The sequence below is a fragment of the Gasterosteus aculeatus genome, chromosome 20 (genome assembly GCF_964276395.1).
Source record: "Gasterosteus aculeatus chromosome 20, fGasAcu3.hap1.1, whole genome shotgun sequence".
Lineage (NCBI taxonomy): Eukaryota > Metazoa > Chordata > Actinopteri > Perciformes > Gasterosteidae > Gasterosteus > Gasterosteus aculeatus.
In genome coordinates this window covers 18383219-18400477 of record NC_135707.1, presented here as the reverse complement: position 1 = coordinate 18400477, position 17259 = coordinate 18383219, and the positions used below count along the sequence as shown (strand labels likewise).

The window sequence follows — 17259 nt, the reverse complement described above, 5'->3', positions numbered from 1 at the left end:
TTATTACAACGCAGGCCCAAGCGTTACCCCAAATCGCGCCTTTGTCTTTGTTGAGTTAATAAACCTGCTGAAACCATAGCATGAGGTTAATGGGTCACTTCCTTTATGTAAATGTGCTTTATATCCCCAATGTAGTAAATGCTACTTTTGCATTCCTCCTCACTTCACAATGAATTGACGTTTGAAAATGAGAAGGCCTCTATCTTACAGGTGATACTTTCTCGCTGCTTCAGCACATTCCGACCCACCAAGTATGCGAGCTGCTTAGATCACAAAAATAATTAATCGCAGTTGTATTAATCTTGCGCTACTTATTTTAGAAGCGGCTGCTATTATAGGAATTAATGAAGTGTTGGAGAGTGACATTTGCGGCTAATAAGTCAAAGTGATTAATCTGTGATTTCCATTCTTCTCTGGAGGGGAGGTCGGAAGCTGCCGAATCGGCAACCATCTTAATGCTGAAACTGGTGAGGCAGTTTGTGGTGAGCTGTGTTCCTGCCACTGGTACACCACCGTAGTGAGTTGTATCATAACATCCCTCATCCTGTACAGATGCGTTTTAAGGCAGAGTTTGGCTCCTATAAAGCTTGTTCCGCTCCACTGATTCATACAGCAGCGATACGATAGGAGTCGTGTTTGTTTGCCCGTTTTTTGGTTTAAAAAACATAAAAACAAAGAACGTAACTGATTGGTGGATACTTTCTCGTTCTCATTCTCATTCAAGAGGTCCTAAAGAAAGAGGCGCTAAAACATAATAAAAGTACACAAGGCTGCTAATAGCTAAATAAAATGAATAAGTAAATACAAAAACGTTGCGTCTATAGCATCGCTGCACTGTTGTTTGTTCACCTGAGTAGTGGCTGCTGGAACAAAAGTGTTTTTATGGCGCTTAGTTTTACAGCATGGACTAGATTACTCTGCCTGGGGGGGAAGAAGCTGAAACTCACTATGCAAAGGATGGGAGTGCTCTTTTCAGTTGGACCGGTTCATTTTTGCAAATGTGTGGCAAACAGGCACTGCAGGGTTCAACTCCACCCAACTGCCTTTCTGTGTGGAGTCTGCATGTTCTCACCGTGTCTGCGTGGAAGCCACGGCTCCACACATCCAGGTCAACCATCGGTTCCTTACATTCTTGCATTAGACGTTTTTGTTGTTGCGCACTAGCATGTGTGTTGGTCGCGTCTGTATGGGTTGTTTTATCGAGTCTACTCTTTTGGTCGTATGTACATGAATGTACAATATACACTAAGTGAAGGCGTATCTGTCACACATCTAATTATTGTTAAAATACACAGGTTTATAAAAACTTTAAAAAAAAAATACTACTACAGTGTTGAAAAGTAGCCTTGATTTAGAAAACTCGATTTAATCCAAAACCATGTTGGCTGTACATGAAAATCAAATGCAACACCACATACGTGACAATTAATTGCTGGGCGTCACAGTACAAAAAATAGTTGAATGGCTCCTGACATTTCCAAAATACAAAACTTATATTATCAAAATATATACAACTTGTATCTCAGCATCTCATGGCACATGGCACATATATGGTTGCATGAATGGTTTTGCCTACTCTTTGTGTGTGTGTGTTTGCTGGAGGTGGGGTCTCTGGCCTCTTTTCCTCTTCATTCCCAGCTTCTGTTTGCACCCATTGTTCATTTTCCTTTGTCCTTTCTTTAATTGAGTTGGTCCCTTGCAGGTAACTGGATCAGATAAGTATGAATTTGCAGTTTGTTGTGGCTGCCTGGATCAGTATTATTTTTTACACCGATTGTCATCTCTCACAGATATTCAAGCTGTCTCTCTCTGCATTAAACAAGGTCTTTTAGGCACTTAAACTGAAACGTTGTTATGCTTGTACGTATCTGTAGCCAACAGCCTGCAGTGCTCTGCTCGTCCTCTGAATGCTCTGCAGGAACTCGTGAAGAGGCTTTGCGCTCCGTGCAGAATCCTGAACGTAGGGACGGTAAATCATTGTCATTTTCCTCACAAGGTGCCGTCCGCTCCGTTTCCTTTTTTTTCTAGCTTCTCGCTATGAATTGTGGGTAACTCCCTGATACAAAAAGTGTTCATCAAGGGCTCAAAAATCTGAGGGAGAGTCCGTTGAATATTCATTCCTTTTCTTCCCTTTTTCTTCCCTCAGTGATCAGGATCCATTGGACTCTAAAGGATTCCAGTGTGAACAGATGGATGTGTCATGAATACTTACTTTGGTAGGCGACAGTTACAATAAAAGATGGTCTTAAATAGTATAACAAATGTATGAGATTAGACCCTATTTGTGCACACAGCAATCGTTCTTCTATAAATGTTTTCAAATGCAACAAAGAGCAAGTACAGCACAACTTCATTACAGAACATTTTCACTTTGATGGTTGCAATTACCAAAAGAACAATAAGTCCCCTGCTGGTATATTTCCTGTGATGTGTCCTCTGTTACATCTGTGTGTTTGTTTGCCTCTTTATCCTTTGGATAATAATCTCATTAATCCCCCCCCCCCCGCATGAACATTCAGGCTTTCTTTTTTGATGCATTAAAGCTTAGCGGTTGACAAAGTTAATGGAGGATGTACCATAAACTGACCCGATAGTGTTCAGAATGACCAGGGTCATCCATTAGTCAACTAAAGTTAGGAAGAGGAAGTGAGGAAAGGATGAACGGACAGATGGGAGAGTCTGGCTCTGAGTTTCCCTTCCACTTCATAATGTGGTTTGTGTATGATGAAACCATTTGAATGTAGATTTTTCGAATGAGTCGGAGACAACTGGAGGATTTGGAATATTCTGGATGCCATTTGTAATGGAGTTGTGTACCCAAACCCCAATTTAAGGTGAGTTAAAGAACATCCCACTAGTCAGCATTTTACCTTGAATGATAAAATATGTACAGTAAATATGTTATTAAACTTTTACAGAAACAGAAAAATGAAATTAGTTAGATGACGTGTTAGGTATTCAGCAATTTCATTAAATTGTGAAAGTAAACTCGCCTTTGAGACAATAACGATTCGCTGAAACTTTAAAGGGGACGTATGGTGCTAATTTTTATTCATACCTGTACGTTGTTTTTTTAATAGACTATCTTAACGTGCTTTAATGTTCACAAGAACACATTCCTTTTCTCATACCGTCTGAGTATACTTGTATTCACCCCTTGTCTGAGCCGCCTTTCTCTCTACCCCCGTTTACTAAGCAGCCAATTGTGGTCAATGGTTTTAGAGGAAAGATATGGTCCCCTTTGTGGTGCTCTTAAAGTTCTTAAGGTGCGGGTGAAGGTACTCAGGTGGGGGAGGCGAGGTCTTTCTATGAAAGGAGACAAATGATGCTCGTGTAGGACTCATACTCGTATTTAGGGTTTCCATGTTATTATACTTAATTTTTCGTGTGTTGTCTGTGTGAATATTCATCTTCTGTCTGAAACGTTCTGTTTTAGCGCCTTTTTCATTAAGGAGCCTCCCTTACAAACCACCCGATCTTCGTGGGAGTTTATTGGCCAGGTTGAGAAAACAGCCAGTTTCAAAATGATGATCCTGAAGTATTCCCCTTTTAGTAAGCTAAACAAAAACATTATAATAAAATTAAGAACAACTTTTAAGATTTATTTAATTATTTATGCCTACTTGGGGGCGGTGGAACATTTTGAAGTCATAACATTTCACATTCTGCTATAAAATTGGCATGTGTTAAGTCATTTTTAGCAAATATCGAGGTACATTAGCATTTGGAGTTCTGTTTCTGGCCCCCCAAAGATTATACGTCCAGTATTCACACTCCTCGTAGCTCATTGACCCCTAAAATGATCTGCCATTGTTGCTGACATTGTGTTCTGCTCGCTGCCAGACAAGTTGTGTGCAATGCATTTATCAGCCTGTTTGTTGAAGCCCTTTGAAAGAATGGTCAATTGCTCCATAAACATCAAGAAAAGTACATGTATAATGTAAAATAAGAGACTCATGTAAAGCCTTGTATCTCTTAATCTCCAATAGACGCGATACTGTAACTGCAGTCCAGTTCTTCCTCCACCATGGCCATCTTGGGTGCTGGCTTTGATGATCACTCCTTAAGTGCCGACGACAGTTACGACCACCTCTTCACGGACACAGGGGACACCGTGGTCAAAGGCTTGTACTTCCAGCGCGCTCGGCTGCTCTGTGGGCCGGCGGCGACGTGGCGATGCCTCAACCCCTCTCAGCAGGCCGTCGTCAACGTGGGGGGAATTCGGTACGCCTTCCCCTGGACCACCCTGGAGGAGTTCCCCGAGAGCCGCCTGAGCCGCCTGCGCCTCTGCACCACCCTGAGGGAGATAGCTGAGTTCTGCGATGACTACGACGAGATGCAAAACGAGTTCTTCTTCGACCGCGACCCGTTGGCCTTCCGGGCCATCCTTAATTTTCTAGCGAAAGGGAAGTTACGTATTATGCAGGAGGTGTGCAACGTGGCCCTGCACTGCGAGCTGCTGTACTGGGGCATCGACGTGGAGCAGATGGAGCCATGCTGCGGCCACCGAGTGATTTACGCTGTGGAGGAAGTGGCGGCGCACCAACGCAAGGAGGAGGAGTGGCGTGAGAGGAGGAGGGCGTTGAGGACGCCGCTGGCGGGCCGCGGATTTTTCCACATGTTTGGAGAAGCAGTGGAGAACCCTCACTCGGGTTGTGCGGGGAAAGTGCTGGCGTTCCTGTCCATCATCATGGTGGTGGTCACCGTGTGCACGCTGTGGATGGGCACCATGTCGGACCAACAACAGGAGGAGGCCATGGTGCGTTTAAACCAAAGTAATAGCGTGTATTGTCGGGTCAAACGTTGTACCAAGCACATTCCATCATTCCATGTCATTAAGATTTTCACTTTTGAAACTTTGAGGCCACCAACTGTCATGCAAATGAAAACTAAAAAGACGCAAAACTGGATGCAACACAATCAGCAGTGTGGATTTCAGCTGTAAGAAGCCGGAGGGACAGTGAGCCCCAGGACCAGCTTTTATGTTCAGGTCAGGCTAAATCAATCTGAGTCTCTCTTGTCAGCCAACATAACCTTATTCAAACTACAGTTTGTCACGGAAACTATTTATTGATTTAGCAAATCTCACTGTGGCTCAACAGGACAAAGATCAGAGTGATATTATATATTCCAGTTTTTAAGTTGGGAATGCTTGTCAGACAGGTCTTATTTATCACAGTTACAATCAGTAACTACAACCATGTTATAATAGCCTACTGCAACAAAACATTAAGAACAAATGTATTGGTTCTATATATCCATCCTTCCATCTTCAACCACTTATCCGGGGTCAGAGCTCCAGCAGGTGACCCCAAACTTCCCTTTCCCGGGCCACATCTACCAGCTCTGACAAGGGGATCCCGAGGCGTTCCCAGGCCAGTGTAGAGATATAATCTCTACAACTAGTCCTTGGTCTTCCCTGGGGTCTCTTCCCAGCTGGCCGTGCCTGGAACACCTCCCTAGGGAGGCGCCCATGGGGCAACCAGATGCCCAAACCACCTCAACTGGCTCCTTTCGTTGCAAAGGAGCAGCGGCTCTACTCCGAGCTCCTCACAAATGGCTGAGCTTCTCTAAGGGAGACGCCAGCCAGTCTTTTGAGGAAACCCATTTCGGCCGCTTGTACCGTGACCTTGTTCTTTCGGTCATGACCCATCCTTCATGACCATAGGTGAGGGTAGGAACGAAGATTGACCGGTAGATCGAGAGCTTTGCCTTCCGACTCAGCTCTCTTTTCGTCACAACAGTGCAGTAAAGCGAGTGCAATACCGCCCCCGCTGCATCGATTCTCCGGCCATACTCCATCTTCCCCTCACTTGTGAACAAGACCCTGAGGTACTCCTTCACTTGGGTTAAGGACACATTGCCTACCCACGGTTTTCTGCTGAGAAGCATGACCTCAGATTTAAAGGTTCTGATTTTCATCCCGACCGCTTCACACTCGACTGGGAAACGCTCCAGTGAGAGTTGGAGGTCACAGACAGAAGATGCCATCGGGACCACATCACTACAAACTACAAACAAGATTGGTCGAAACGCCTCTGCCTGCCGAGCACCCGATTGCAGCTCTCGCTTTGGGCGTACAGGGATTGGAAGGCCCCAAGTAGGGACCCCGACACCCCTCACCATGTACGCGTGTAGCATCCCCCACATTATCTCTGGTCTTCTCCAGGTCCACAAAACACATGTAGACTGGATGAGCATACTCCCAGGCCCTCTCCATGATTCTTGAAGAGTAAAGAGCTGGTCAGTCGTTACACGGCCAGGCCATTGTTCCTCTTCAATCCTTGGTTCGACCAGCCAAGGATCGTATCGTCCGAACCCTCCTTTCCAGCATCTTAGAGTAGACTTTACCAGGGAAGCTGTGTAGTGTGATACCCCTGTAATTGGCACACACTCTCTGGTCCCCCTTTTTGAACAAAGGTACCACCACCCCGGTCTGCCACTCTTTTGGCACTGTCCCGGACTTCCACGCAATGTGGCGTGTCATCCAAGACAGCCCCCCAACACCCATTGCTTTCAGCATCTCTGGACGGATCGCATCAATCCCTGGGGGTTTGCCACTGCAGAGTTGTTTGACTACCTTAGTGACCTCCACCAGGCAAATTGACGATGATCCCTCTTCCGCCTCTACCAAAGAAGGCGTAGTAGTTTGGATTCAGGAGTTCTGAGTGTATATGCTTACCATACATAGAATTTGACTGATATATATATATATAAATAAAAATATAAATATACATTTTTTAGTGAAACTCAAATGCATGCCTGTCAAACATCAGTGACATCTTCTTTTGTTGTTTCCACAGGGTAAGTGCTCCCAAAAGTGCCGCAACTTGTTCATGGTGGAGTCAGTTTGTGTTGCTTGGTTCTCCTTGGAGTTCCTGGTGCGATTTTTACACGCCGAGAGCAAGCTGGAGTTTGTCCAGGGCCCCCTGAACATCATCGATGCCGTCGCCATCTTACCCTACTACGTCTCACTGGTGTTGGACCTCAGAGATGAGTCCGTCGAGGACATCGTGGCCGGCGGGGGGAAGAGCAGCCTGGATAAACTGGGTCTGATCCTGCGCGTGATGAGGGCTCTGCGCGTCCTCTACGTGATCAGACTGGCCCGCCACTCACTGGGCCTGAAGACGTTGGGGCTGACAATCCAGCGTAGCGGGGCCGACTTCGGCCTGCTGCTGCTCTTCGTGTGCGTCGCCGTGGCCCTCTTCTCTCCTCTGGTGCACCTGGCTGAGAGCGAGCTGGCCCCCAACGCAGCCAGGTTGCCCCAGCTCAGCTTCAGCAGCATCCCAGCGTCGTACTGGTGGTCCATCATCTCGGTGACCACGGTGGGCTATGGCGACATGGTGCCCCGCAGCATCCCCGGCCAAATGGTGGCGCTGGTCAGCATCTTGTCGGGGATCCTCATCCTGTCTTTCCCCTCCACGTCCATCTTCCACACGTTCAACCGCACCTACAACGAGCTCAAGGAGGAGCACAAGAGGCTGTGGAAGGAGGAAAGGGGGGCAGAGCTCGCCAGCGTGGCCGAGGAAAGCATGAAGGAAAGAGAATCTTTTTCGGACAACTGGCCTGAAACGGATTCGTTACCGGTTCTAGATGATCCTTTTTACCTTTTCCTGGACGATATTAAGGTGCTGGCTCGGAGCAAGTCTCCAGCGACTTGTTGAGTCCAAAGAAATATGCTAAATTAGTCTGGTGGCTGATGGGTGGCAGCAAATTCTCCCAGATATGCTTCAACAGAGTAGTCTTCCCACGAGAGGGACGTCTTTTATGGTTGGATGGTATTGATAATTTAACTTTAATATTGTAAACTGGCTGTAAATGGCCCATGACATCATAATTTTCAGGTTCACACTGTATTTGCATCTCTACTAGAACATGTTTACATTATTAAATGTTCCCCCTTTGTTTGAGACGCTTCATCTCTTTAGGAACCACTCTGATTGGTCAGCGGTTCTTTGCTTCTTTTGCTTCTTTGCTGAGGCAGTTTTTATGGAGCACCTAACCTGCCTTGCTTGACTGTGTTTGTAAGTAGAGGCTGGTTGACCACAGCGATAACTCCGTCATCGCTAGCCAGCTGCGACAGACCAAGACTGCGTGGGGACACACAACCAGGACATGGATGAAAACAGGGAACACTTTTGACAAAAACATTTAATCCAAAATGATTCATTGTGTGAAGTTTTGTGGGGCTTTTGACTTGGTCTTTCCTCAACACACTGATTGGGGGTTTCCCCTATGTTCATAGGTGCATCTCATATATATATATATATATATATATATATATATATATATATATATATACACATGTTCTAATAGATGTTATAAAAATATATTTATATGTATATGTAATATATTTATCCCTTAACATAATACATTTATTATGATATTTATGATAATTATATTGTATATTTATACAGTTACAATATGGAAGTTATATCATTTACTGAATATTGTTTGGTATACAGTATATACATACTGAATATATATACTGAATTGTATGAAGATTCCTTATTTTGTTGGAATAAATGTTAAATATTTACTGCAAAGTAATAATACGTGTTTGATACCTTTTTTTTTGCATTGAATCACCAGATGTTTACTGAAACTGGCTACCAAAAAAAAAAAATCCACCAGCTGCCACTGCCAAAAAGGCATGGTCATCTCAGTCTACGATGTGAGACCTATTAAAGGGGACATAGTATCCTCTTTATCATTTTATTTGTTTGTAGTATGTCATCGTAGAATGTTTATTTTAGAATTGGAGAGTACAGCAAATTATGTCCCTTGTGAGAAGTTACGCTCTTCTCTAACAAATATTTCTACTTTGCAGCTCGTTGGTGTCTGTAGTAATGTACAGTATCATTCGCAGCAGTTTAATGCTGATTTCAAATGCTGTTTGATTTTCTAATGTATGAATGAATACATATATGTGAAAACTCAAGTGCTGTTTTGAAGGTTGTTTCAAAAGTGGGATATTTGTTGTGGATGCTCTCCATATATATAAATAAAATATTGTGTAAATATATTTATTTCACTAGTTTCACAGTCTTGTCCAGCGTTTTTGTCCTTGTTCCTAAATGATAATTATATTTCTGTCCATGTGTGACGAGAGATAGACGCAAATGTGATTCTGATTCTGACAAAAATAAACTTTGAAGCAGAAATGACTGGGCAGCAGTGGAACTGCGGTCTGGTTTGTGTCCACTAGAAGGCAGAAGTGCACTTCTTCTTTCGCAGTAGCCAAAGAATGGAGATGACACGTTCCCTCTGGAGAGGGAGGGACGTAAAGATCACACTCGACCACGTTAGTTTGGCTAAAATACTTGAAAAACATAAAGCTGTAATTGCACATCCACTGTCTCTGACAGACCTGGAAGTAACCTGCAGGACAAATGGTATACAGTGCCCTCTACTCTCTGTACCAGAGCTGGTGTTGTGGGCCCAGAAGGGCCTTGTTGCATTGGTCTGCAGGGGAATGTCGGATCCACACACACAATAAAACATCTATTTGCTTAGTTGATCGCCCTCATCCTTGATCTCTGATCTTGATCCCTGGCTCTCATCCTTGAGATCTTCAGAATACGGCATCGTCACAATCATTTTTAGGGCTTAACTTAAGAAACTGAATGATTTGACAGCCAAGAATCTTGATGTCGCTTTCGATTCTTTCGGTTACCTCCGGTTCTGCCGAGTAAGGCCGATTGTCTTAAAAGTCCTGAATGAGGCTCCTACGTGTGTAAACAGAAGAACATCAGGTAAGTGAACCTGTAGTCTTCCCAGGAAGTGTTTTAAAGCTGCATAATTGGCTACCGACCAGCAGGGTGTAACTCTTCTGGTTTAAAAAGGAATGTGATTGTATAGAAGTCTACGAGGAAAGGACCGGCTCTCACTGGATTTATTCCCTCAGCAAACAGCGTAGTGAGTTCATGGTCTCTACTCCTGGAGTACTTCACACTGACCTCAACCCCACACAGTGTTTCAAAAATAACGTTTTCTTTTCTTAACAGGGAACGGTTCTGGCATCACTTGGAATGAGTGGACAACATGGCCGGGGTGGTGCACTTCCTATGGAATTCCTACAGTAAAACTAAAACTGGATGGAGTAAGATGAAGAGAAAAAGGCGAGGAAGGAGGAGAGACGGCAACAGAACAAAAATAATGAGGGCGAAAAGAAACGAGCTGAGGAATGAGCAGACTTTGGACAAAAGTAATGCGAGACAGATGAGGGCAGAGGAACTGGACGAAGCAGAGAAGAAGAAGTTAGATGGGTAGCCGTGGCAGGACGAGGCTAAGCTTTGTATTTAACTACCCTGTAAGAAGTATATACAAAGTAAGAATGCTCAAAAGACACCACTGAATCAGTGAGTCACTTTGGATCTAATCTAATTCAAAAGTTTGCTGTTTTGTATTTAAATGACTGGTTAGTAGAGACAATGCAAGTTTTACGCCTAATGAAGACAAAAAAGAACACAAAGGAAAAACATGGAGGGGAGGAGTTTGAATGCGTCATTACTTGTTATGACTCATGAAGTCAGGTTAATAACGTACATATTTAAAGCCAAACCATCATGTTCTACCTGAGGTTAAGGTTTGATTCAAGTCAACTGCATGTTTTCTCCAACCAGTGCACCGAGTGTGTATGTACATGAGGGGGTGTGATGAAAAATGCTCTTGAAAAGACGAAGCCTAAATACTGATGCCGATGCATTCCAGCACGTTCATGTCACAATTTCAGAAGCAGCATCAAGTAGTTTATTTTGTGTGTTATTTGGAAAGTGAGGAATATTTGATGAAAATGAAACATATTTTCTGCCTGTTACAGTCATCGTTGTATCTTTTCCAGCTCAATTCCAGAACGAATGAGAGACAAATGTCAGTCTACAGAAATATCTTTAATTTCATAAAAAGATTTACAAATATTTTACATATGACACACATTGTATGAAAGGAAAGGCAACAGAGATCACACACCCAAAAATATGAAAACAACACAAAAGGTTGTTTTAAAAATCCATCTGTATGAAGTCTGTCGATTAGAAGTGGTAGGATGACGTTTCCTTTTGCTCTGGGCTGATACGTCTCTTATATACAGTCACTGTCTCTATTTACATTGTGCTTGTCTTCTGTGGCAAACAAGGTTTTAAGCATAGCTGGGTAAAAACACACATTCACATTCACACTCACACACACACACACACACACACACACACACACACAAACACACACACACATTCCTTTGGACTCCTTGCTGGTTGCATATGGAGCCCACAGCATCGGTAGTGTTAAGGCCACATCTCCGCTGACACATTGGCTCAAAGTCAGAGACACTTTTGGACACGAGGAGTGTCTCACGGTAAAGTGCACGTTAAATGTCTTTGGTTTAGCAGTTGTTGCCCTGTGTGTTCCTCGTAAAGAGAGTGACCTTTTGTTCAGAGAGAAGCCTGTGAGTCTTAAATAAACAGTTTCTGTGAATATTTGGAGGCTTCCAGTTAACTTTGGCTTCAGCTGATTAAGGCAAGACGTTACGTGTTTAAAGGGGTCCAAAAGTGCCCCTCATAGCTTTTTTTTAACCTGTGTTAGGATACGATCTGTCGTGAGACATCCCCCACCTGCTGACTGGGATCTACGCCTCCAGCAGAATAAGTGCCCTTGTTGGGGGGGTCCCCCTCTCTCACTTCTCGTCGCTGACCGAGCTGTCGGCTGCGCTGACGTCCTGTATTTGGGAGATTTTCACCTCCTCCCCGGGGATCCCCACCTCCATGGGGATCTTCAGCTCGGCGGGGATCTTCTCCGCCGAGGAGCTGCGGCTGGACAGCTTGTCCATCTCGTCCTCCAGCTCCAAGATGCGCTCAGCGACGCAATGGGCGGTGAGGCGCGCCTCTGGGTCGTGGTCCCAGCACTCCATGATGGTGCCGCAGATCTGTGCCAGGCCCTGTGAGGAGAGCAGGGGGGAGCAGGTGGGTTAGGGTGGCAGATTCTCAACCAACGTGTGTTTAACCGCCTGCACTACTGCTAGTACTACTGCGAGTACTACAGCGAGCACTACTGCGAGTACTACACCAGAGCATCCTGCATGTGGGTTTCCTTTCCTACTGATTTTTTAGAATTTCTAAATTTGCCAATATACTCAGTGGTCATGTTGCAATTACATGGAATTAAACTAAATGAGTCTGGGTGAAATAATCAGCACAGTACTTAAAGTGTACTTTTGGTACTCTAAGTGGCTAATGGGGATTTTTTTCCAATTTTTCAATTGGTTGAGGGAGAACCCTGCGGCGGTGTAATCGCTCAACGCCGTCATGTTCGACTACTAAACCCAACAGCGGAATAAAAGCTTTTTCTTTTCTTTTGTTTCCATGTGCTCTGTTTGTTATTGTGCCATGTAACCGGTTGCCTAGAGCAACCGAAGCGTGGGTGAGAGTACAGAGAGCAGAGCGTAGAGATTTTCCATCCCACCGCAGAATATTTAGCCAATTTACACCACTCCAAGTTCCTGGACAACAGGTGGTGGTATGAAAAGTGACACATGCATGCGATGCCATGAGAACAATGATGCTGCATGACACAAAATCATGTGAAAACTAAGATCAGAACTTTTCAGTCGATGTTCATTCTCAAAACACACATTATCGGCAGCCTGGATGCAGTGCTGAGTCTACAAAGTCTCGAGGGACGACCGCCCCAATAACAATGCTGATGAATGCGGGTTTGTGTCCGTGACTGCGTGAAGCGGCGGCTCGCGGCACGTCTCACCTTATGCCTCAGCCAGGTGTCCGGGATCTCGGGTCGTCCTCTGTCCCTCAGCACGCTGTCCTTCATGCTCTCCACGCAGGGGTGCTCTCGAACCTTGGAGCCATAGGCCGGCTCGTACTCCTTCACCTCTGCAGACACAGCAAACACAGCCAAATGTTTTACTTTAGGGTGAAAACTGAAATGCAAAAAGAGGAAGAATGAGAGAAACAGGTGAATGCCTCCGTGGGAGGGGCAACGCTAATCCGACTTCAGCCACAGCCTAACAAGCAATTAGTCCAAAAGCTCAGATTGTACAGAGCTGTGAAATAACAATCCCTCGTTTATGTTTTGACTATTTCATGTTGTGGAACTAGCAGGGCCAAGAAGAAGAAACGAAAAAAAGCGAGAAAGAGCGAGAGAGCATGACGTCGAAAACCATGAAAAATTCAAAACAAAGTTCCGGGATTGGGTCCAGACCTCATGAAACCGAGCTCACAACAGCTGCAGTCTGTTTTCAGCCTGCCGGAGAGAGGAGCTCTCTGGGTGCTCACAGCCAAACAGTCGGCCATGAAAATGATGGTCCAGTATCTAACAGATACCCGTCGTGTGCCCGTTATTTCCACGTACTATTTCTATTTCTCCCCTCTTTTCCCCAAACTGTTGTTAACTGATATGTATTTGTATCTGCATTTCTCTGGGCATGTTAGTTAAAGAAATGTGGTCTTCCCCATCATGGGAAAGCATTATTGCACGAATACATGTCAGTAAACAGAAAGGTCCAACTCATGAGGCGGTGTTGCTATGGCGATAGCTCGTCGCTCACTTGTCAAGTTGTTGTTTTGGACATCAGAGGCGGAGACGAAATGGTCTCCAAAACGTCCTCCTACAGATGAGCGGGCAGGTCAGTTGCGGCTGTGGTCAGATTATTTTCTTATAGCTGGCCATAATCCGACTCATAGGCTGCCAATCAATTTCTGACAACACTTGTTTGTGTATACTACTTAGCGGAATGGAATAAGAAAATCTTGGAAAAGCTGCAATATTTTTATTTAAATGGTCTCCGTGTCCTCAGGAACACAGGAATCGGGAAGGTTGTGGTGGAACCCCCGGACAGGAAAGTGGAAGTCTGGGATTGGGACTATGTGCAGAGACGTTGACTCTACCAGCCCACACTTCCTGTTTTTAACATCTGGAACTTCCCCAACCGTTTTTAGTGCTTTAAAAGCGGACCCAGCAGGGCCGGGCCGGGCCCTGGAGGTTATTTATGCCAGCTTCTCTGCTGTTTAGATCTCCCGCTGCGGAGCTGGTATAAATACCACACATTTTCCTGGACTGGATTCAACTGGAAAACACATAGTAGAGCAAGCCTGCCTAAAAATGAAAAAGTTGGCAACAGAAATAAAAGTAATTCTAAACAAAGGCTGTAGTGAAAAAGGGTCCAATTTGTTACTTTGGTCGATTTGGCTCCTACAGCCTGCACTTGTCCTCATAGTTCTGAGCAGCATCTGGGACACAGAGGAGCGGACAGACACCGAGACTCGGTTACCTCCTTCCCTTCAGCAGCGCTGGACTTAAGAACAATACCCTTCTTCGGTTTGAGAACATCTTATGAGTGCAACCGGAGCCGCGGTCTCACTGTCCCCCCTTTCACTGTCTGGGGGTCCGTGGTTCTGAGGCTGGGTGTTTCCAATCTGAGGGGGCGAAAGGCGGTTTACAACAGTTTCCTTTGCAGATTATCTGTCTGAGACCTTTCGTGGCCTGGAGGTTAGCAGGAGCCGCAACGGGTGGAACCGCTGTCTGGGATTTGCTGTTACGTTTTGGCGCTCAAGAGACGCAAAACTGTCAACGGGGATCTCAACACGCATCTCACACCACACCGATGGCGGGCGAACGTAGGAATCCGAGGTGAACCTGCATTTAGTTAATGAACCGTGCACTCGGGTCAGAAGTATTTTCTCCGTCTCCTAACCAGGCAGCAGCCAATGTCCAGAGATATTTGTGGGACGAACTCTCTGGCGAGTTTGTGGCGAGCACAACATCTCATCTGTGCCACAATTAAAGATATTACGAAGAACCTTTATTTTTTTGGTGGACCATGTGGACGATATCGTTTCCCAGGTCCGAGTGTCCCTTTAGAGAACCTTGAATATTACTGCAGCAGAGGCCAGATGGCTTTCCACCGCGCGGCACTGCTTCTACATCTCCTGTGCCTCCCTTGTCTCCGGGCGGGCTCAGCAACACCTCCTGGGACTCCAGCAGCAGTGGAACAGTCTGATTTTGCTCGGAATCAGTGACCACTGCGTTGAGAGTGACTATATATAATTAGTCAATCTTCACATTGAAGGTTGTCTACTTATGAATGTTATATAGAGGCATCAGATTAAATCGAGTTTCCTAACCAGTTAAAAGCTTTTGAGAGGACATAGTAACTATTGTAAACCCCCCACGTCCCGCTGCTGTTGCCTCCAGCCCTTATACGAAGGTAATTGCCTCCTGGCGTAACACGCAAAGATGAGCACGGTATCAGATGTCTCTCAAAAAAGGGAATTTCACAAAACATCAAGTTGTCTTTGTCCCCTGGAACGTCCTCTGTCCCTCAGCCCACAGGTCTGCTGCCAATAAGGACCGCCTTCCTTCACGCACCACGGCTGTTTTTTAATCACTACGCCCTGTGCAACCGTCTTTGCCGCGCTCTGTTACCCCCCCCGGGGCCCCCGCCTTGCCGGCAGAACACGCGGGCCCTGCCCCAACCCGCTGGGTAACTCAGGACACGCTATGAGGTGCTACACGGAGAACACAGAATGTGCTGGAAACCAACCACAACAACAACGTCGGGTCAGGAGGAGTATTTCTATCCAGCATTCTGTCCCCTGTTGTCGGGGTGGAGGCAGAGGCCGGACACACACACACACACACACACGCACACACACGCACGGTCTCCCAGATTGAGACGGGCCAAGATGAGGCCACCTCCCTCCCTCTCTTCCTCTGTTTCTACGTTTCTGTGTCTGAAATAAACACACGCATGCAGACAAACACACACGTGTTGGAATGTGACTGTCTGGCGCTGAATGTCTCAGACTGTCTAGAAAATGGCCCAACTCGGCGGAGGGAAGGAGGTGATGGGGAGAGAGTCCCTCTCTACTCCCAGGAGAGCAGATGTGGGAGAAAACAGAAACGCGTTTTTCTGTGTGTGTGCTTCTACAAGCGAGATCCGACCGACGTTTTAAACAGAGTCTTTCGGAAAGTGAGGAACCAAACGGTTCTTTCAGAGTCAACTTTTGGTTTTGGATTCGTTCCCTCTCTCCATACTTGGAAGCGAAGCAGTGTTTGTTCACTCACTGATTACACATTGATTACATTACTCTCCCAACGCCGCCTCCGTCGTTTTACCTTGTATTTTTTATAGCAATAAAACCAATTTAGAAACTTGACTTTGATACTTAGTTGGAAGACAGAAATGTAGAGTCTGCTGCGTACAGCCGTGAAAGGGAGCCAAGGTTTATTTTGGACGATGTGTTTTTTTAGATGAAACAGCCCACATGTGTGTGTTTAACGCTGCAGCTGTCTACGGCCGCTACCAAAGCGCAGAAAGGAATCAAGGAATCTTTCTTGAGAAGCAGTCCTCTGGCTTTAAATGCCAGGTATCTCTCAGTGACATGCAGGGGAAAGTTGTGCGCCGATATTGAGGCTGACACAACGTCAAAGATAACACACGTACAGTAATGATCTCAGAACACTTAGTAGTAGCGCAGTAAAACAGTTATGCGCTAAATCATCAAAATACATGTGGAAGAAAAGGAAATGGAGAAGGATGGGAACAATATATTCAACATTTTGAACATATAGATTAATTGAGCCTCTTGCTGTTTCCTGGGCTTTGTAAGGATTTTATTCATGCAATTTCTTAATTTTGATATAATATCAAGATTTGTAGCTAGCAAATTGTCATTTTTCGAAGCATGATTGGTTTGAGGTTAGACAAAAAATTGTTGAATCCAATATAATTTTAGTTTTTACAGTTTCTTGCACAATCAATTGTGTATTCTTGGCAAAACAAGAATAAAGAAAAGGGTTCAGAGTTCAGTTCAGTGTGAGAACACACACACACACACACACACACACACACACACCCAGCCAGCTGAAACAGGTACAGTAACCACTCCCGCTCTCTCCCTCTCTCTCACCCTGATTTCCTGCCCAAAGAAGGGCAACAGCAGAGTAGAGATCTTCTCCCTCACATATCAGACATTCCAAAGATTCCTGCTGCAAACCTGGAGCCGAGGTCGAGGTGGAGTCTGACAGACGTGACCGTCAACCTCCTCAGCCACCGCGTGACGGGAAACAGTAGCCTCAACCTGCCGTCTGTCTCAGAAAGGTTGCATAACCAATGCAGCCCATATATATATAGTTCTACATATTACAGCTCATAGGCCAGTCTGTAGTAATTAGCCATGCAGATTGGATATTCTACTCAAACTTTTAATCTTTATCAAATTCGGAACTAAAGCAAAAACACGAGTAGGT

At 45.2% G+C, this 17259-nt stretch overlaps 2 protein-coding genes across 8 annotated transcripts in view; one reads left to right on the top strand and one right to left on the bottom strand.

Moving 5' to 3' along the window:
- Positions 1 to 9037, top strand: LOC120811232 (voltage-gated potassium channel regulatory subunit KCNG2-like). Of its 4 annotated transcripts, XM_040166493.2 has the most exons (5): positions 320 to 1969; positions 2147 to 2216; positions 2745 to 2834; positions 3990 to 4759; positions 6804 to 9037. In XM_040166493.2, the coding sequence occupies exons 4-5, from the start codon at positions 4028 to 4030 to the stop codon at positions 7662 to 7664; spliced, it is 1593 nt and encodes a 530-aa protein (XP_040022427.1). In that variant the 5' UTR covers positions 320 to 1969; positions 2147 to 2216; positions 2745 to 2834; positions 3990 to 4027; the 3' UTR covers positions 7665 to 9037. The 4 variants fall into 4 exon arrangements, with proteins under 4 accessions (XP_040022426.1, XP_040022427.1, XP_077951451.1 ...); XM_040166492.2 differs by having other exon boundaries at positions 1 to 2216; XM_078095325.1 differs by lacking the exon at positions 2745 to 2834 and having other exon boundaries at positions 1833 to 1969.
- Positions 9038 to 10873: 1836 nt separating this feature from the next.
- The window catches only part of LOC120810689 (TGF-beta receptor type-2), a 31494-nt gene continuing 25108 nt past the window's right edge, over positions 10874 to 17259 (bottom strand). For all 4 annotated transcript variants that reach the window (XM_040165474.2, XM_078095584.1, XM_078095585.1 and 1 more), the window contains exons 9-10: positions 12754 to 12881; positions 10874 to 11932 (exon numbers count right to left, since the gene is read on the bottom strand). In XM_040165474.2, coding sequence (XP_040021408.2) covers positions 11672 to 11932; positions 12754 to 12881 — 389 coding nt within the window. In that variant the 3' untranslated portion in view covers positions 10874 to 11671. The remainder of the gene's footprint in view (positions 11933 to 12753; positions 12882 to 17259) is intronic.

Bases quoted from the DNA above. Each gene is read 5' to 3' on its own strand.
- LOC120811232 (XM_040166492.2), top strand. From the start codon at position 4,028: ATGGCCATCTTGGGTGCTGGCTTTGATGATCACTCCTTAAGTGCCGAC. The intron at 4,760-6,803 runs GTGCGTTTAAAC...TTGTTTCCACAG, and splicing joins AACAACAGGAGGAGGCCATG to GGTAAGTGCTCCCAAAAGTG.